The following is a 21,566-nucleotide window of genomic DNA, read 5'->3' as shown; positions in this document are numbered from 1 at the left end:
GGGCTTGATCCCAGGACCCCGAGATCATGCCCTGAGCCGAAGGCAGAAGCCTAGCCCACTGAGCCACGCAGGCACCTCTCTTCATCTTTTTAATGTGGTGTATCACATTGATTGATTTGTAAATATTAAACCATATGTGCATCCCCAAAATAACCCCCCCCTTGTTGAATGCAGTTTTCTAATATTTTGTTGAGGATTTTTCATCTCTGTTCATTACGGATATTGGCCTATAGTTTTCTTTTCTTTTCTTTCTTTTTATTTATTATTATTATTTTTAGTATCTTCAACCAGGTACCATTCTAAGTGCTTTACATGTACTTTCTAATTTGAAACTCACAATGACCCTACAGAGTAGTTAGGATTATCCCATTTTATAAATAGGGAAATTGAATCATAGGGACATTAATTATTTCACCCAAAATTGCACACTGGTAAGTGGCATCTGAACCAAGTAATATGGCTCCAGGAACTACCCTGTAAACTACAATATTCCATCTACCATTCTCCTGGCTCAGGTTATCCACTCCACTGCTGGATATGTCCTCATTAGCTGCAAATATATAAAGCCTACCAGTGTTTTCCAGATTGTTGCCGTGGCACCTAGTCATCAATGGTTAGAGTATCCTATGTTTCTGCATAAGGTTCTTAACACATAAACTTACCCCTATTGCCTCTGTGACTCTTTACTAAGATAGCCATTCATCCTGGTTTCATCAGAACAGTTCCAGGTAATGCCTGTTTTCCTGGCTTAACTCTTCATCATCTCCTGCTCGCCTTCATAGTCAAAAGTTTCAGTTTGAAAGACAAATAATGTCGTTTCCCATTCCTGATGCCCAGATTACTGACCTTTTAAAAAACTACACAAAACTTGGATTGGCTGCTTGTGGGACTGCTCTTCATTGTGTTGGTTGTTTATTTCCCTCACTACCTGTGGCACTGATGTGACAGTGAAACTCCATTCTAAGACTGACTTGATATGAGCAGGGGAAGGAAAAATAACAAGTGGGTGTGAGAAGGGCCTGGTATCCCATCTTAGGTATTCATTCCTAAATACCCAGGTAAGAATTGCAAACAGAAAACATCCATCAGAGTTGAAAATTTATGTGATTTTCCCCCCCACTCTGGAATTGATCCTAGTCTTGACCAATCTTTATTTATAGATAGAAGAAACTATGCCTTTTAATCCTGAAAATATACAGGAGCATTGGCCTCACAGAGTTTTCCTTTTTGCCTTACAATTTTTCTCAGTTTGCATAATCTTTACAGGCCTTAGCTCCGAAATGTGTGTGCAGCTTCCCCATCACAAGACTTCACCAGGGAGCAACTGGCCTAGGGAAGGGGGCCAGGGAAGGGTTGAGTCAGCAAGGACAATAGTCATAATAGACACGCTTGAGAAGGTATTGGCGGGGGTGCGGTGGGGAGGTGCTGAAATCAGCAAAAAGTAGATGCCAAACAGCTTGATTTAAAATTAAAATGATGTGTTTTCAAATGGTTTGTTCACCTTAAAAATGGGCATTAAAAAACAGCACTTAAACTTCCTCCATCATTGCCCAACTCAATGATTCCTCCCCAAAGAGGAAATCCATGCCCATCAAGGGCAGATCTTCAGGAAGCAGAGTAATATTTACAGCATGCCTAACACTAAACATAACATTTTCTCATTTATTTTTAAAAGGAACCCTCTAAAGTGGGTATCACTAATCCCTGTTTTATAGATTTTATAGATTAAAAAAATATAAGAAATTGACTTGTCCAAGGTCTCAATGCTGGAATTGGCAGAGCTAGGATTCAGCCTGTTTAGCTGCAGAACTACAATGGACTAAATATTTGTGTCTCCTCAAAATTCTTCTGTTGAAATTCAACCCCCAAGGTGTTAGTGTGAGGAGGTGGAACCTTCAGGAGATGATTAGATCATGAGGGTAGAACCCCTGTGAATGGAAATAATGTCCTTACAAAAGAAATGGAAGAGAATTCTCTGTTTCTACCATGTGAGAACACAGTGAGAAGACAGCCATCTGTCTTGAGCGAAGAAGCTTGGCCTCACCAGACATAGAATCTGCTGGTGCCTTAATCTTAGACTTTCCAGCCTTTGGAACTGTGAGAAGACATGTTTGTTGTTTAAATCACCCAGGCTACATCATTTTTGACCAAACAGACTAAGACAAAAAATCTTATGAACTTACTTATATCACATTGAAGGCAGTTAGAGGATAAGCTGACAATATAAAGCCCAAATAGTAGAATTTTAAGACAACCATCTTATGGGAAAGGACTTTTTGGTGAAGTGAAAAATTAGGTGTTTGGATATTTCCAATTCTCCTAAAAATGGAGTTATATAGATTCAGTGATGTGCTGGTAAACCATCTCTGTGGAGGGGGGGAAAAAGCTCATAAGCCCTGACTTGACAATTTCTGTGGTGTAAATAAATATTCCTACCATGGTCCACTTTAACCTACTAATGTTTTAACAACTGGCTTACAAAATATCTGAATATTTAATAAATATAAGCTCTCAAAGGCTAGGACAAGTCTACTCTAGTATTCCACCATCTCGTTTTATTGAGATATGTTAACTATATATTAACTCATTCTTTGGGTACTGCACAAAATCTATATAAGATTCTCAGTCTATGGGAAGTATAGAAGACTAGAATATGTTCCCCCCACCTGCAATTTAAAAAAAAAAAAAAATTAAAAAAAACTTTTTTGGCTTAAGGATCATTTTGAGAAACAGGAGAAACTCTGAAGACAGACTAGAAGATACCATTTTGTAAGGAAAATCTGCATGAAGGAAAACTCCATTTGTAAGGCTATCTCCTTCTCAGTACCAAGAATAAAAGTATGACCCTAATTCATAAGAAACTTATCAATGGGGAAGGTATAGACTTAAATCTGCATAACAACCTTATTCTTGTTTATAGTAATTTTCCTGGTCACCTTCCTAAAACTGGCCTTTCCCACACCTTCTTTCTTTGTTCTAGGGTCCCTAGTCAAGAATACAGACTGGTAGAAAAAAAGATTTTTTTTCTTCCCCTACAGGTGTCAGTGTGTTGGCTACTAGGAGTTTCCTTCAGGGATGGCCTTGTTGCTCCTGCTGCTAAGAGTGCTATCAGCCCCTTCAGGGATTGTCAGCACTGCAAAAAGCCACCACAACCAAGGTCAGCCCTTTTTCAGAGTAGCCCACATCCAAAGACAGAATGATTTGGTATTTTAGAGGCCAGGCCGTCTCAGTCCAACTGGGCATAAGGCTGAAGAGCCGTTATAACTCCAGAGCTTCCCAAAGGGTTAGCCAAAATTACTGGGCTTGCATCATGGCTTAACTTCTCCCTTGGCCCACTTAGCCTTCTTTCCTCTTCCATTCATAAAGTGTTGATCTCAAGTACACTTAACCATGCCATTCACTGAACTGCACCTAAGAGTCTACTTCTTTGGGCACCCAGTATACAACAGTCAGAAATAAAAGTGAAGAGCACCTAAACTTGCAGGACACACCCAAACCTGAGGCAGAACTCTGTAAATCAGACAGTGTTCAGCTACTCTTACAATCAGAAATGGCTGAAAGGAGCATCTGAGAGACATCTCACTCATCATAGGCTTAAATAGCAACAGGAGAGAATCCATTTAAATGCATAGCTTCCTGGGGCACCTGGGTGGCTCAGTGGGTTAAAGCCTCTGCCTTCACCTCAGGTCATGATCCTAGGGTCCTGGGATCAAGCCCCGCATTGGGCTCTCTGCTCAGCAGGGAGCCTGCTTCCCTCTCTCTCTCTGCCTGCCTCTCTGCCTACTTGTGATCTCTATCTGTCAAAGAAATAAATAAAATCTTAAATAAATAAATAAATGCACAGCTTCCTTAGGGTTCCCACCCTTCTTGATGGTTTCCATCCCTCCTGTGTTGATGGATGTGAATTGTGACTTCAGACTGTATAAGTTACTAATGAGCAGCTTCTTACTGACCTTAGGGAAAAAGCAGGAAATACAGTGGGAGGGAACCATATATAACTACTCACTGGAAGCCAGCAATGATAAGTATGCAACCTTGCCACAGTTTAATGTTTTAAAAGGAAAAAAGCAAAGGGAGAAAGAATTGAAACATCCATTTTATCTACTCAGACTAAAAGACTGATGGGAAATCTCTCTTTCTCCCTCCCTCCTGTTTGTTTTTCCCGAGTCCAGCCTCCTTTTCTCTCTCTCCCTCCATCCCAGTTGGATTATTTCGTGGTGAGACTTGTAGCAATTTAACCTTCTGAGTAGCAAACAACCAATCATAGAGCCCTGGTTCTTCACTCTGAGAGGAAATCTGTGATAGATATCTCGGTGTAAGATGGCCAGCCAGTAAGACAGTTCAGAGTAGCAGTGAGAAGTAGCAACTGACAAGAGGGGAATGATACTTCATTATACCATCCATTCACTTACCAAGATCCACAAAGCATTTACCATGTGCCAGGCATCCTGAGTTAGCTGGAGATAAAATATAACCATAGACAGACCTTGTCCCTGTCCTCCTGGAGTTTATAGTCTAGTGAGGAGATAGATATCAATGCAAACATTACAGATATAAATATTAACTTGTAACTCAGCTATGATATTAATGAGAGAACAATAGGTGGAACTATAACACAAACGAACTGGATACTGGTGTATAACAGCATGGGGTTAGGACTAGTATTTCCACAAAGCTAATCAATCCTTAAGAATACCCTTATCCCCGGCCAAGAGCCCATGTATATACTGGCATTGCTGACACTCAGAATATGGTATTTAAGATTTCAGAAAACAGCATAATTTTTAAAGAAAGTTATCTAATCTAAAACAGTTAAAATAAAAATAAAATTTTAACAAAATATGACCCGCTCTATTGGTCTCTAAGTTGAGGTGTGCATATGCTAGGGAATGAACAAGATGATCCACTTGGGTGTGCAAAATACTTTTCCTATCTCATTTTTATCTCACCCTTATTAAAATTCTAATTTGATATTGCTTTATAATGTATATAACATATTGGTATAATAGTAATGTTCATAAGATATTTGTACTTGCACTTCATTTGTAAGTATGTAGGCATATATTAGATACAGACACTCAAGAGTGTTTCACTGATGGGATACATAATCAAAAGTTTGGAAATCAATGTTTTAAAGTACTTAGCAGTTTGCTGGTACATAATAATAATAAATATTTACCAAGAAGTTACTGCATGCTTGACATATTAGACCTTTATATGAATAATTTCATTTCGCCCTCATAATAATCTTTTTATTTACATTTATTTTACTTTTATTTATTTGAGAGAGAGAGAGAAAGAAAGAGAAAGAGCATGAGTGGGGGGAGGGGCAGAGGGAGAAGGAGAAGCAGGCTCCCCGCTGAGCAGGGAACCCCACTCAGGACTTGATCCCAGGACCTGAGTTCATGACCTGAGCCAAAGGCAGATGCTTAACCAACAGAACCACCCAGGTACCCCCATAATAAGTTTTTGATGTTACAAGTATTGCCTCATTGACAAACTAAGACATGGAGGGTTAGTTCACATGCTGAAGATCACCCAGCAGATTAAAGGTATACATGGGGTTTGAAACTAAATATTCCAACTGTGGAGTGGTGCTCCAAGCATGATTTCATGCTGCCTTATATACACCAGATTGCTACCATATATATGTTCAAAAGAATAATATATTGGGATTTTGGGGGGAAGGTTACTTAGGAGGAATATTTTGGGGATAACACATAATAAATACATGGCTTATTAATAAGTACAGAAAACAGTATCAAATAACAAGTTATGAGTCATACTTCTTAAAGATCAGCCTCTTGTGGAACATACTTCATCATGATCTTGAACTGAGTAGGATAGGGAAGTAGAGAGAACAACTTCAAAGCCCCCAGATACCCACTATCCCCGAGAACAGCTGTGCAAACCTGTCCTTTGATGCCTAAGTGGATGGCAGCTACCCTGCATCACATTGGTCTATGGTGTGTTCTGCAATGCTGGCTCCCATAGTTCCTAAGTGACGTGTCTGTACTACCACTGTCAGTCATTTCTGGGGCTAGGCAAGTGGATGATCAGATGGATGAAACCCCGGGTTTCTATACATGACTAAGGCTGCAAAGGCCCAAGAACCACCATCATGTTCTTGGTGACCTAATATGGTGTAAGGCCAGGCAATAGTCAGAAGGCAGGGGTGACTGAGAGATAAGTGGGAATCCCAATTGTTTCTTCCCACTGTGGTCTGGGATATTTTCTAAGGCTTAAAGCCAGAAATTTGAGAGCTATTCCCTTCCAGCCAGTTCCCTCTTACTAAATTGTCATGTTAGAAAGAGCACTAACGCCAGTATTAAACATATGCAGACACTTCCACATGACTCCTTTCTTTTCCCAACCAAGAGTGAGTATGAGATTTTGCGCTCGAATCACATGGCATTCCAAGAGCTCTTTGTCACCAACAGCCTTTACATTATTTTGAGTAGCTAGGGTTTTTGTTAAGAGACAAAATTGGATAGCTAGTTGGAAGGCAGCTATGCTCACTACTATACCACCAACGCTGGATAGCTAGTTGGAACACAATCCCTGCCCTCAAATAAATGTTCCGTGGTTGGTTTCCTTAGAACTTAAGTCCTGAGTGATGATTTGCAAAGAAGAAAAACGTCCTCTAATCTAGAGATCAGAAGAGTTTCCTACTGCCATGCCCATAACCCTATATCCAAAAGTTCAGCTACATTCTAGGTGACAAGAGTTTAACCCAAACTCTCCCAAACATATCTGGAAAGGGAATGCTATCTACTGTAATTCTTAATTCTGCAGTTTGGAGTGCTCCCAGTTACAGTCAAAGTATAGTAGAACAACTCCTTAGTGCTGGGCTGTGCAATCGGAAGGGAAGCCTACAAAATAGGCTAATGTCATGTAGAGCCTGCCAGGCTTCCTGTTAATTCTGCATTTTGTGTATTTTCACTCCCCATTCCAAGTCAATGTCTCTTCATCTCTTCCACCCTTATTTACCACAACAAATAGAATTTTCCAGGATTTTTGGTATAGACAAAATGACCTTGAATATAAATGAAAAATGTAGCAAAGATCTGGCAAGGGGGAAAAATGACTTAGAGTAATCAAAGACATTTAGTGTTATTTTATTTTGCCCCCTGCTTTGAAATTCCTTTCCACATCTGCATGGCTTACTCCCAGCATCATTCAGATCTCAGCTCCAGCTTCACTTTCTCAGTGAGGCCTTTCCTGTAGAACATACCCAAATATACTTCACTCCTCATCCTCTCATTTCACTAACTTTTCTTCACAGCACATGTCTCTACCTGACATTATAAATGATTGTGCTAAACTGTCCCTTGTCTATCTCTACCCTAGAATCTAAGCTGCATGAGAACAAGGACTTTGTTTTGTTCACTGCTGTCCTTGCAGCACCTAAAACAAGAGCCTGGCATATGATGAATGCCCAATAAATAATTATTTGTTGAATGACTAAATTAATGAACAAAATAAATTCAATGACTAAATTACATCCATATGGAACTAAGCAGGGATATGTAAATCAAACCTACAATGAGATATCACTTCTCACCTGTTAGAATGACTATTTTCAAAAAACCCAAGATACTAAGTGTTGACAAGGATGTGAAGAAAAAGGAATCCTCGTGCACTGTTGGTGGGAATGTAAACTGGTGCAGCCACTGTGAACAAAATTATGGGGGGTTCCTCAAAAAATTAAAATTAGAATTACCATATGATCCAATAATCCTACTTCAGGGTATTTAGCCAAAGGAACTGAAATTAACATCTCCACAAGATATCTGCCCTTTCACATTCATTGCAGCATTATTTACAATATTACTATTTATAATTATTTATGTTACTTACAAAAGCCAAGATATGAAAACAAACTAAGTGTCCATCAATGAATGCATAGATAAAGAAATGTGGTGTACACACACACACACACAGTTAATATTCAGCCATAAAAAAGAAGGAAATCCTGTCATTTGTGACAACATGGATTGACTTTGAGGACACTATGCTAAGTGAAAAGGTAAAAAAGACAAATACTATAAGATATCACTTATGCCAAATCTAAAGAAGTGAACTCGGAAACAGAGAACAAATTGGTGGTTTCCAGAGGTGAGAGGTGAAGGTTGGGGGAAATGGATGAAAGTGGTCACAAGATACAAACTGGAAGCTGTAAGATAAATAAGTCCTGGGGATGTAAAGTACAGCATGGTGACTATAATTAATAATATCATATTATATATGTGAAAGTAGCTAAAAGTAGATCTTAAAAGTTTTTATCACAAGAAAAAATTATAAGTATGTGAGATAATGGATGGTAACTAAATTTATTGTGGTAATCATTTCATAATACGTACATATATCAAACCATTATGTTGTATACCCTAAACTTATACAATCTCATATGTTGATTATATCTCAATAAAATGAGAAAAAATAAAAATTAAATAAGAATACTTTCACAGGGGGGGAAAAAGGCAAAAACAACCCAAATGGAATACTTAAGAGTTTTGAGATATTTTTGAAATCATTTCTCAGGCCAACTTTTTGAAAAAAAAAATTGGATAAATATGGAAAAAAAACACCTGAGATGGAAAAAAATTGATGTTTCTTTAGTAACAATAGTAAGTTTAGGATGAAGGTTGCTAAGTCTATTCAAAGAGCCTATCCCATTCACTGCCAAGTTAGATCCCCCAGGTTCATGTTGTATGATCAAAGACTTGTCACAAAAGAGAAACATAGGTCATGAATCTCTTTTCTCTATGGAATGGAAGAATAATTGGTAATATTCTTCACATGTTTCTCCAAACCCCAAGGGCTGATCTGTTGTGATGCTTGCTTCTCTGAGTGTGCTCAGAACAATTTTAGAGGAGTTTTCTTTCCTGTCTTTTCTTATTCTTCCCAAAAGTGTCCTAGCATTAACTGGACATATTTATCTCATGGTCCAGTGACTTTGGTCAAGCTGTTTCTGTTACCAGAAGAACTTTGCCCTCTGGCCTCTGAAACCAGAACAATCAACAAAGGGAAAGACTGGAAAGAACAAAAATAGTTCACAAAAAATATATGAGAATTAAGACTCTAAATCACAAAAGTCTAAATACCATTAGAAAAAGTTGGACAGTGAGAATAAATTAAGACACCAAGGTTTTAGGCCTGCAAATACAAAATTATTTATTAAAGTCACATGATTAGCTATTGCTATCAAGGTGTCCTTAAAATATCTCTAAAATATAAAGTATTACCAACACAATTGATAATAGCCTCAATGTGACCTATTTGCAGCCTAGCAATTCTCTTTAACAACAAACAAGACTGATTATTCAGCAGAGTAACTTACGCCAAAATAACTTCCCTGACCAAATGATAGCATCACTTGTCACACAGGAAGTGAAGACTTGGCAAAATTTTCACTGGGCAGTTTCCTTTGACTTTTCACATTACAGTCAACGGATTTATGAATCATAGGAAGTATAAATTTAACTGTGCTGACAACTCTTTGGAAGTGGACTAGATCTGCAAGATCTTTCCAGCCAAATGGCCTACTGAATCCTCCAACTCAATATTGTAAAAACATAATGTGTTAAATCATTAATAGATAAATTAGTGATGAGACTAGATTGATTTATTCATTCATCAATTTTAAACTAATTATGATTTTCCCCTAACCAGCTCCTTCCCCTAACTTCTAACTTCTCCTTTTCTGTCCTACTACCTCTATGAACCCACAAGACCTGGTAGCAGAGTAAGCCATTCTCCATTCTCATGCTCACTAGATCCAAATTCTACAACATCTTCCTTCCTTGTTTCTCTTCCATGTGCTCCTTGGTTACCATCCAAGCTTAGGCCTCATTTGTCTGCTTGCTTTCACTCCCTACCCTCTACACAGCAGGCAAACTATCCCTTTGTTTTTGTCAACACTGTCAAATAGAGAGCGCATTATTCAACCCTGCATTTAATCATTTCTGTAATCAAGCTCTCCCCTTATTTCTAGCCCTCTGTTTCACTGGTCTTCCATACTTCAACAAACTGGAATTGTTTTTCTTTCTTAGAATAATCTCTACCCCTATTTTCCTCTTCTATATCATGTTTTTGCCTTTGTTTGTAATGACTCCCCACCTCCACACATCATTTACGCCATCACCACTGCCAGAGTCAATCAACTCTCTTTCTTTGAAATCTTTCCTATCACCCTAATAATAAATAATATTGTCCTTCCTGAGTGCCTGAGGGGTGTGGCCCCCTTCCTTAATAACAGCTTTGTGGCATATTTACTCATTTATTTATTTGTTGTGTTTTCCCCTGATTCATTATTAAAATCCTTGAGACAATTACTTCAGAACTGAAGCTGATAGGACTCACTCAATTCATTTGTGTTGAAAGAATGAATGAATGAGTGATGGAGAAAGTTCTTATATCATCTGCCCTTCAAAAGCAAGTTTTAAACTTCCTATTAATATAAAATTTAGAAATAGTTAGCAGATATTTTGGTGTTCCTAGATATTACATAACAAATTAATGTAAAGCCATCATGTAACAGAATATAGGCCCCATTCAGCTAAAACTAGTTAAACAGTCTTGGGTACACAGAACAACTGATGATATTGGAAGCATTAACTAGATAAGTACAAAGAAATATAATCCAGTTTTATTTTCCCAGAAGGTTGTTTTGAGACCATCAGTTGCTCATGTACAGGAAAATACTGTTTTCATAAATTTTTAAGTGAAAATATTTTTTTCTTTTCTATACTTCCCTGTGTATTGAGCATGACTGAAACAAGCTTGGCATATGGTATTTTATAGTCCTCACAATCTATGTGATAAAATTTAGAACTGAATTACATACAGGTATAAACTATATATTGATCTCTTCTCCCAAACAAATATTAAATGAATGGAGAAAAACCTCCACACATTTCCTCAATCCCTGGCATTTATTAAGCACTTAAACATTGTCTTGTAGCAGCAGTGATACCATTGGTGTTCGAGGTAGTTCAATGGTGATTATTTAAATATTAAAACAACTCCACAAAATAGTTCTAATCCCTCCACTTTATAAATAAGAAAGCTGGAGTTCAAGGAACTTACTAAGGATATAAAAAAGATCTATCTGGTCCTGAATTTTTTTTTCCTATTTCACAGTGTTACCTCCTTATAAGCCATCCAATGAATGAATGCTTTTTTGGAATCCTTTTGCATCTGACATAGATTGGTTGAATAATTGATTGATATGAACAACTGAGTGCAGTGCAGAATTCCCAGTAAGAAAGACAGACCATGGGTTTTTTAAATTTTGTCAGACTAACTAGGTACCCCCCTACCAATATCAACATATAAGAAAGAAATTGTGAATTAAAATATACTCTAGCCCGTAATAACAAGATCCTTTCCACTTAAACTCATCTAATATGGTTAAGTGTACCAGTGGATGCCTCTTTCTCCACCAGCAATGAGGGAAGGATTTACTCTGGGTACTGAGTTGCCTATTGCCAACCATAGATGCCTGGGGGGACAAGTGTTAATTATGACAAATGAGTCACATGATTTAGACATTAATCTAGAAAATACTTTAGCCAGTCAACGTCAATTAAACTTTTTATGTATTGAACTCATAATCTACTGAATGAAAAAACCAAGAAGGCCCCAGCAACTTGGACATTTTCTCTTAACTCTTGCCTTAGTTTTTCAAAAGCAAACACTGGAGTTTGGCTGCTGGTAAAAAAATCAATATGTCAATAACACAATAACAAAATTTCTGATCAATTACCAGCAATCCTGCTGAAAAAAATTGTTACAGTAACAAAGATAATTATCAGCATCTTAGGGGGTCAACCTGTTTGGTGAAATAGTGTTGCTTAGAAATGCAGATAAAAATGGGTAAGAGAGTGAGGAAGTAAATAAATACTTTTTTTAAATTAATAATTTATGTCCAGGTACTAACCAGAGGTAAAACTGGAAAGTATGTTTTGTTTTGTTTTTTTCAAAGATTTTATTTATTTGACAGAGAGAGACACAGCAATAGAGGGAACACAGCAGGGGAAGTAGGAGAGGGAGAAGCTGGCTTCCCATCGAGCAGAAAGTCGGATGAGGGGCTCTCATCCCAGGACCCTGGGATCGTGACCTGAGCCAAAGGTGGCCGCTTAACAACTGAGCCACCCAGGTGCCCCTGAAAAGTATGTTTTAATTAAAATCCTATGCTGCCAACAAAGTCATTTAAAAATTATTTATTTTAAGATAGATAATTTTCTATTAACCATATGAACAGAAAGAATCATGTGGAAGAAATTATCCAAAACAGCAGAAGATCTAGAAGTTGTTATTTATTTCAGAAATACATTATTTAATTTACTTTTTGCATGTTTCAATTCACTTTTCTAAGTCTCATTTAGGCTAATATTATAGTTTGACTTTCCTGAGCCCTCATCAAGTGCTAGAAGGAAGTTAATCTAGAAATATGCTAATGGATGATAACATGAAAAAAAAAAAACATTAAAAATTATCTACCTTGAATGAGGAAAAATGACAGACCAAGTATCTCCTCTTTTACCCCAAAACTCTCAAAATGGAAACAAATAACTATATATTAAAAGAAAACTAAATATGTGTGAGTGAAAGTGCTAAAACAAACTTCCCTATTATCAAGGAAACTCTCAGGTCTGACTCAAAATATTCTGGAATGAGTCACATAAGATCCTGGTTCTTAGCATGTACTTGCATTGTTAAACACAAATTCACTTATTCCTTGTTCCAAGAACTGATCCAGAACGCATGACATAATATAAGAGATAATCTTGGGGCACCTGGGTGGCCCAGTCAGTAAAGCAATGGACTCGTGGTTTTGGCTCAAGTCCAGATCTCAGAGTCTTGAGATCCAGCTCCTCCTTACCCCTAACAGCAGACTTGCACTCAGCATGGAGTCAGCTTAAGACCTTCTCCCTCAGGATGCCTGGGGGGCTCAATCAGTTAGCCATCTGCTTTGGGTTCAGGTCATGATCCCAGAGACCTGGGATTGACTCTTGCTCACCAGGGAGCCTGCTTCTCCCTTTGCCTCCTGCTCCAGTTTGGGCTTCTCTCTCTCTTTCTCTCTGTCTCTCTGATAAATAAATAAAAATCTTAAAAAAAAAAAAAAAAAAGATTCTCTCTCCCTCTCCCTTTGCCCTGCTCCCTTCTCTCTCCCTAAAATCAATAAATAAATCTTAAAAAAAGAAAAAGGTAATCTTGTCTGTTTTCTGACCCAGAGTCCTGAGAGCAGAAGGAAACTTCCTTCCAATAACTGAAACAGTTCACAAATTTACAAAAGTAAAACCATTTTTTTAAAAGAGGGGTCATGGGGCACCTGGGTGCCTCAGATGGCTAATAGTCTGCATCTGGGTCAGATGATCTCCAGGTCCCAAAACTGAGTCCCGTGTCAGGCTCCCAACTCAGCAGAGGGCCTGCTTCTCCCTCTCTCTCTGCTTCTCCCCCTGGTTGTGTTCTCTCTCTGTTTCAAATGAATAAACAGAATCTTAAAAAAAAAAAATAACAGATGGGTCACTTCACAATTTTTCTTTTTCCTACCTAAGATTTCCTAACTCAACTGGTGAGGTGAAGATTTCTTGAGATTGACTGTGTGTCAGTGTATTTATAAACAGCCAAGTGGCCAGTGTTTCATGTTGGCAGCCAAAAGCCAGACATCCTAAATCAAGGTTTATAGGTGCAAATTTTTTCACTTCCCTCTATATTCCTTTTGATTTAAAGGAGATTTGATCTGAGTAGCCAGCTGGCAATATATACAATGACATGTAGAACACATGTGTAAGAACTTGAAACATGTAGGGGCACTTAGGTGGCTCAGCTGGTTTAAGCATCCGACTCTTGATTTTGGCTCAGGTCATGATCTCAGGATCTGAGATTGAGTCCCAAGTCCATCCTGGGAGTGGAGTCTGCTTAAGATTCTCTCTCTCCCTCCCTCTGCCTCCACACCCTTTCTCTCTCTCTTTAAAAAAACAAAACAACAACAACAACAAAAAAACCACAAAAGAAACTTGAAACAAGTATCATGAAAGAGAAGAATTACTATCTTTTTATTGAATGTATCTGTGATTTGCAAAACAATTATATTAAGTATACCCCCTTAGTCAACTAAATTGGCCCAATAGTGTGGTGTTTAAAAAGGACACATACATGTGTGTTAATATGCTGCATATGATGGCTCAATTATTTAAACAAAAATACATGACCAGATGGAATCCTTACCTTTTCAAGTATAGCATTGCCTTGGTGAGGATTGATGTTATGCTGGCTTATTTCTCTCTTGTATTTATATTCATAAACTTGGTCAGTGATATTAATCAGCAGAGTTGATGGACTGAAGGCCAGTTTTCCACAGTCATACACAGTTCCACTTTCAATATCTGTTGGTGCTGTAGCATACCGTAAGATTAATCCCATTATGAGGCCTAGAATAAAGAATAAACAATTACAATGGAGGAGCTGAATCTAAAATGTTCTATCAGATGCTTTTAAGTGTATGATTTTGAACTTGTAGAAGTAGTAGGAGATAAGGTTATGTCCTTACCTGGCTTAGAAAATTGTTCACTCTTCTTAAGATACCAGTTCAATAGATTACATTAAGATATTTGTGGTGTGGACACTCTTGCTTAAATATCCAACACATATTCCCCTATTTTTCCTTTCCAATGGAGCCACAAATTTTGGAAAGAAAAGCTACCCATTTCTTCTATCCAACCAAATGTTTCAAGAAAACCTTTGCTTATTAACAGATACTGAGTAATCTGATCAGCCAGGAGATCAAATTTCCCTGAAAGTTTTTGCTCCACAAATCAGCACATATCTAAAACAGTGCCATCAAATAAAAAGGAGACACTTACATACCATGGTTGGGAAAGAAGTATTATTCATTTTCTTCTTTGGGACATGACAGAGGTGATTTGTCCCCCCCCCTTTTTTTTTTTTTTTGCTGGCAGATATCCTATGACCTTGAGGGGACCCGTCCCAGGGCATGGTCAATATAGTGAGAATCTTAGGACCAATATAAAGACAGAACATAAGTCCCGATGACTTCACTGAACCACTGGAGCAACCTATTCTGGAGGTACCCTACTTCTAGACTTCTTGTTATGTGATACAATACATTCTTTAATTTTTCAAACAGCTTTTTAAAAAAAAAGACTATTTATTTGACATTGAGAGAGAGACAGTGAGAGAGGGAACACAAGCAGGGGGAGTGGGATAGGGAGAAACAGGCTCCCCAATGAGCCGGGAGCCCAATGTGGGGGACCCCAAGATCATGACCTGACCCAACGGCAGACGCTTAACAACTGAGCCTCCTAGGCGCCTCTTTTCCAAACAACTTTGAATCAAGTTTCTGTTTACCTGTAGCAAATGCACTCTAAAGAGACAACATTCCTTTCAGTGAAGAGTTGAACCCAAGAAACAGTTCTTGACTTTTAAGTGTACATACTTACATGTTAGGATGCTCATGGTAATATGGTAACTATAAACTCTCTTAATACTATGGATTCATTATTAAATAGCAAAGAAACTTCAGAGGCATATCCATTCCCCAATGTAAAATTTGGACTGATGTATGTATTTTAGGATAAATCCACAATCCCCTCTTTAAAACACCAAATGTTTAAGGTTTTACCACTCTTGTGAATCCAGTCACCTACTAGGTGATAATAAATAAATAAATAAAAATAAAATAAAATAATAAAATAAAGCCTTTCTTTATTTTATTAGTAATTATATTTATTACTTTACTATTATTAGTATTTTCTAATTAACAAATAAATTAATAAGATAATAAAGTAATTAATTAAATTATTAATATTTGTTAATTACTTAATAATTTGGGGGTGCATATTTTGCACAAGACATTTCTAGACTTTAAAATACAGCCCCAGTTCTATAGGAGGTCAAGTTTATAAAATGCAAACCCTTAAGCAAACAATTATAATACAATGTGACATGTGCTATGACAGCTGGTAAGCCCTCTGTGTTATATGAGTATAGAGACAAAACACTCCAAAGCCCTTTAAATGATGCAAAGCTTTGGATAAATCTTAAAAGGTCATATAAGATTTGAAATAAGCTGAATCAGGGAATAAGTTGGGGTCCAGGCTGCACATGTGGATGGCAGTACATAACAGCAGAGACAGCTAAAAGATCCCACTGGTTTCTGTTCACCAATGTGTAGCAGAGTTGTCAGGAAAGTGGACACTCAGGCAGAGATTGTGTTTGCTAACTGTCTTGGGTCTGGCTGGGTTCTCACCAATGGCATATAAGCAAACGTGATATGTGTCACTTCTGGAATACAGCTTTGAGTAAGTAGGTGAGTTTTCCTCTTCTCCTGCCCTATCTATCAGATAGATGGGAAGGAAACAAAGGCCCTATAAGTAGACAGAGTCACCAGACTGAAGGAGCCTTGGTCCTTGAGATAACAGGTGGGGGAAAGCCATCTGCCAACGAGGAATACCTCATTGGACTATTATGTGAGTGAAAAGTTAACTTCTGTTGTGTGGTCACTGAAACTGTAGTGTTAATGTGTTAAACAACACCAGGATAACCTACTGGAGATTATGTATAAATACAAAAGGACTTAAGAAACATGGTAGATTTGGTCATACTAAAAAGTCTTTATTTTTAACTCAGTGGTAATGCAGAACTATTGAAATATTTTAGGTAGGAGAGTAAAACAATAAAATTTTTATGTAAGTGCTGTCACTTTGGCAACAATGTGGAGAACTGAAGAGAATGATGGGTGAGAATAAAAACATATTTTATTTCAAGAATATTTTTACCTCATTCCAGCTTCAGTATTTGGCCTACTCCTCCATCATAGTGAGAAATACTGTGTCCTAACCTTTGTTAGCAAGAGAAAATAAGTGATGGACACATAACCACCATGAGTGTCTGATCCACCATAGAACAGTGGGCAGACTTTCCTGTGCCATATCAAACGATTACAATAAAACCAGACAGGAAAGAGAAGGTAAAACACGTGTTCTACACTGCAAGTGGTTTGGGGTGCCTGTGAAGAACATCACTTTGCCAACACTCTTTGTCTAGGAAAGATTCATTTTCTAAGCTATTTGGCAGGGACCATGCATGATTCTATGACCTGTGCTTTCTATTCAAGTGAGATATAAATAAGGGAAGCACAAGCCACTATCTGCATGGGCCCTGAATAGAGGGAACCTATATTAATACTGTTCAAAATTCCCAGAAGGTGAGCCACTTATTTTTGCAATATGCTTTCAGTACAATAACAAGTAAATATGAAATGCCCACTGTTTTTTCCCAAGGAGGGAACTCAATTATTTGTCATAATGAGTGCCTCGTCCCTGGGCCCCTGTGGTTAAATTCATATAAGGCTTCAAAACCTAAATGGGCTTGTCTGCTCCTTTGTACCAGCTCTGGTCCCAGCTTTCAACAAGACACAAGCTGGAGTAAACGGAGTAAGCTGCTTCTCACCAGAGGTGACCAGATGTAATAGCCATAACAATGAACTCTCAGACAGATCTCCCACTCTGAGGACTGCCGTTGATCGATGGTCTCAGCTACTGTGCTCAGGAGTCCATGACCACATTCACTGAGGCCAGCCAATGACTGAGTTCAGTAGGGGTACCACAGCAGGGAGGTGGGGCTGTTCTGAAGGGTCTCCATGACTTAAGGACCCCCATCAGTCTTGCTAAACCTTTCTTAGAATTGTGCCATAACCTAAACATTTTCTTACCTAGCCTTCATGCACCTTCTCCCTCCACGGGCGCTGCAGCTGCACCAAGGTGTGATAACTGTCCCAGCATCCAAAAGCTTTCTCCCCATTTTCCCTCATAAACATCCCCCCAAGAAATCTTTCACACAACTAATCTCTTCCCTGTGTTTGTTTCTCAGAGGACCCAAATTAACACACTTGACAAAAGGTTCTAGCCAGATTTCTCCTCACCCCAAGTCTCAAGAGGAAGCAACATCTTGATACAAGGTGAAGGTCATTGGGGAAGCTGCAGCTGTACAGTGCACACAGTTAACAGACACACTGGCCCATCTGCACACTCCCACTGCAGTAGCTGCGGCTGGAAGATCCTTAACGTCTGAGGCCAGACACCCATCTGCAGAGTCTATCAATGCTTCTGACAGCCAACCGTCCACTCAGTGCTTTAGCCATATGTTGAAGTGAATATGGAGTGTCAAATTAATGCACTCCAGCACAATATTACTTGAAAACAGGGGACAGATAAAGTAGGACTGCTAGTAGGAAAAAAAAATTCTTTCAAAGAAGGTTGTTTGTATACCCCCACAAAGGTATAGGATAAAGAAGCACCAACCACCTATGCACAGAAGGAAAGAAGAGACTGGCTGCCACAGTTTATGGATAGAAACCACTGCTCTCATCGGTATGCCATAAGCCCCAGCCTTATTGTCCCAGGAGAAAAAGAGGCAGCTTCTCCCAGCAAAGCAATACCATGCAGAGGCCTGGTTCTAGTTTATATTCTCACAAGCATGACACTTCCCTGGGCTCTGCCCCCTAGCCAGCTGGTGGCATCACCTTCTCCAAGCACAAATTCTAGTCCAGATGTATCCCCTGCCCCTGCCTACATGTTTGGGAATTTGGGCAACTAGGAGGGCAGTAGCATAGATGTGCTCTCCAGGCACATCTGGACCTCTCCCTAACAGCCTACAAGCCCCAGGATGGAGCCTGGACAATATACCTCATTCCTAAACCACTCATAGTCCTACGAATTCCGTCTCAAGTTCTACCTGTGGAGGCCCATGCTCTGATGCAGCCTGTGCTCAATGGATTCCCTCATCTTTGAGTTTTTATAGCACTCACAGTTTAAACCACACCCTTTCTGACCCAATTTTATAAAGCCTTACATTGTTCGACACTGCTTTGTAGACGTTGGCTTTGTCTCCCCCACTAGACAATGAGACTGTTTAGGACAGAGACTCCGTGTTAGTCTTCAACTCTGTTTCCTTCAGAAAAGCGACACTTTAGGCAGAATTGTAACCCAACTTTCTCTAAGTCCACAAACTCTCTTGGAGTCAAGAAGAAAAGGTCCTCCAAGCTCATGTAGTTGGTCAGTGAACAACATTTTAAAATGTCACATGTAAGGAATATCATACCGAATGCTGTGATGTCCCTGTCCTTGCATAGCTTGCAGTGTAACGCCCATAGCAGATGCCCGAAAGGCAACTGACATGATGATGTTTGTAGGAGAAGAAAGGAGGGAAGAAGGAAGAAAGAGCTTCATGGGCACTCAGAATGAGAAACATTTAGGAATATGACCCTTTTCTTTTGAACTGGCTTTCACTTCATGCTCCACATTGAAAATATAAGAAAACTCCCCTCCCTCCTTCCCTCATTCTGCTTTCATGCCACAGACACACAAGGCATTGTTCTAAGACATGGGAGAATTATAAAAATGAATAAAATATGGCCCTAACCCCAAAAGATTAAAATATTTTAAACCTACCAGGACTGTTCCTCTTCCCAGTCTGTGATCCTGATTTCCAATAAGCATAAGGTATGAGTATTTCCTAAGTCTCGTTTATTAATCCTGTGTTTCATAACCAATCCGCCTGCATCTTACTGACAGTTGTTCTACATGATGCTGAAGCATCTCCCTAAAGGGGCTTTTCTTAGAGAAGTATGGATGGGCATTTACTTTTATATATAATGATTATATTTATATACAATGAAACAGATCACAAAATGGTCTTGAATGTTAATATCTTTCTGGCTATGTTCAGACCTATGACTGTGTTCATACACTATCACTTGCTCTGCCACACTGTATGGCTTGTCTCAGCAGGCTCCCTTTAGATTATCTTTCCGTAGGAGTGGTACTCCCCTTGAGTCATACAGTGCAATAAGACCATCCATACACATGTATCTAATCAGACTAGCCCATGGGTATATATTTAAATGCTACATGATATTAGAGTTTAGAAGCCTAAAACAAACACACGTATTTAATATGTAAAGACTGAAGAAGAAATGAGTTTTGTAGATCTTTCATTCTGCATGCATGGAGTAGCTACCAAGAATGATCTAGATAAACGAAGCATTGCCTCTTACTAAAACAAGAATTAAATCCTTAAACTATATATTATATATCAACTTGATTAGTGTATCAGACACAGTTGATTGCCAACCCAGCATTCATCCCCCCTGTTTTTCCCAACAAAGCCCTGATTTGTTCAGCTATCACCCCTCCTCACACAGCTATGGACTGAGGGTAAGTTGACTTCCTCAGCTCCAACTGTGTTCCCATTCCCCTTGCTGGTAATTGGTACTAGAATGGCATGTGACTCTATTCCAGTTGATAAAAAGTGAAGGGAAGCTGGCTAGGGAGCTTCCTAAAAAACTCTGATATTCTCAGAGAGAGAGAGAGGGAGAGTAGTGATGAGTTCCTTCCTTCGGATATTATTGGGCCTGAATATTATTAGGATACCAGGAACCTCTATACTCACCTTAGTCCTCACCTGATGTTAATCAGCATTGGGAATAGCAGAAATAAGAAAAGGAAAGAATCTGGGTCTTTGATGACAATAATGGGCTCCTAAATCAACAGCCCTGAAGACTATTCTTCTCTGGAGTTCTATTTGTGGAAGATAATAAATGTCTTTATCGCTTAAGTCTGTTTCAGTCAAGCGTTCTGTCATTAGCAACTGAATGCAAACTATTTTTTTAAACAAGTAAATGTATAAAGTCCTAAGGAACCCTAAAGGAAAAACCAACTAAAACTCCACCCCCCAATGTTAGGGAAGGTCTCACACAGGAGGTTCTTAAGGATGTGTAGGAATTCTCCAGGTAGAATAGAGGGCAAGGGGGGTGCCTGGGTGGCTCAATGGGTTAAAGCCTCTGCCTTCAGCTCTGTTCATGATCCCAGGGTCCTGGGATCGAGCCCCGTATTGGGCTTTCTGCTCAGCGGGGAGCCTGCTTCCCCCCTCTCTCTGTCTGCCTGTGATCTCTGTCTGTCAAATAAATAAAATCTTAAAAAAAAAAAAAAAAAGAATAGAGGGCAAGAACTTTCTAGGAAAAAGTATTCAGAAATCAGTGAGCGTGTTGCTAATCGGGCACATGAAGGAGTTTGGGACGGTTAACTAGGGCAGCTGAGATCAAGGGCTCCAGCACAGCTGAGAAACAGAAAGGGAGTTCAAGAGAGAGAGACAGTTGGCAAAAAGGTCTCCAGAAAGAATGGTGGGAGGTTCTTGTTAGGAAAAAGACTTGCTGTGTTTTTCAGCTAAGGAAACAGCATTAGGAGACAGTTATCTGAAGGGAGAAATGAGAATTAAGATATGGTGAGGACATGGAAAGGAAGTTAACATAAGAATTTGTCTATATTTACGTGAGGAAGAATTTAGCAAAGGAATTTGAATACAGGAGTTTTAAGATGACAGTAAAATTAAGCCAAGGAAGAGCATCGTTTACCATTACCAGCACTTGTTACAGTGGGAGACTCTTCAAAGCAGACAATCTAAGATAATATTTCAGTCACTCAGGTTCAAAAAATATGTACTGGGGATTCAAAAATGGGGAAATAAAGAAGGAAGGG

General features: G+C 38.8%; 1 protein-coding gene across 1 annotated transcript in view; it reads right to left on the bottom strand.

The window, feature by feature from the left end:
• Window positions 1-21,566, bottom strand: part of SLC9A9 (solute carrier family 9 member A9) — a 540,987-nt gene that overhangs the window by 511,587 nt on the left and 7,834 nt on the right. The window contains exon 2 of the mRNA XM_046003499.1: window positions 14,239-14,441. Within this exon, the coding sequence (XP_045859455.1) occupies window positions 14,239-14,441 (203 nt within the window). The remainder of the gene's footprint in view (window positions 1-14,238; window positions 14,442-21,566) is intronic.

This window comes from Meles meles, chromosome 4 (genome assembly GCF_922984935.1).
Source record: "Meles meles chromosome 4, mMelMel3.1 paternal haplotype, whole genome shotgun sequence".
Lineage (NCBI taxonomy): Eukaryota > Metazoa > Chordata > Mammalia > Carnivora > Mustelidae > Meles > Meles meles.
The sequence above is the reverse complement of the archived record's forward strand: the minus strand, read 5'-3'. Positions and strand labels throughout refer to the sequence as shown.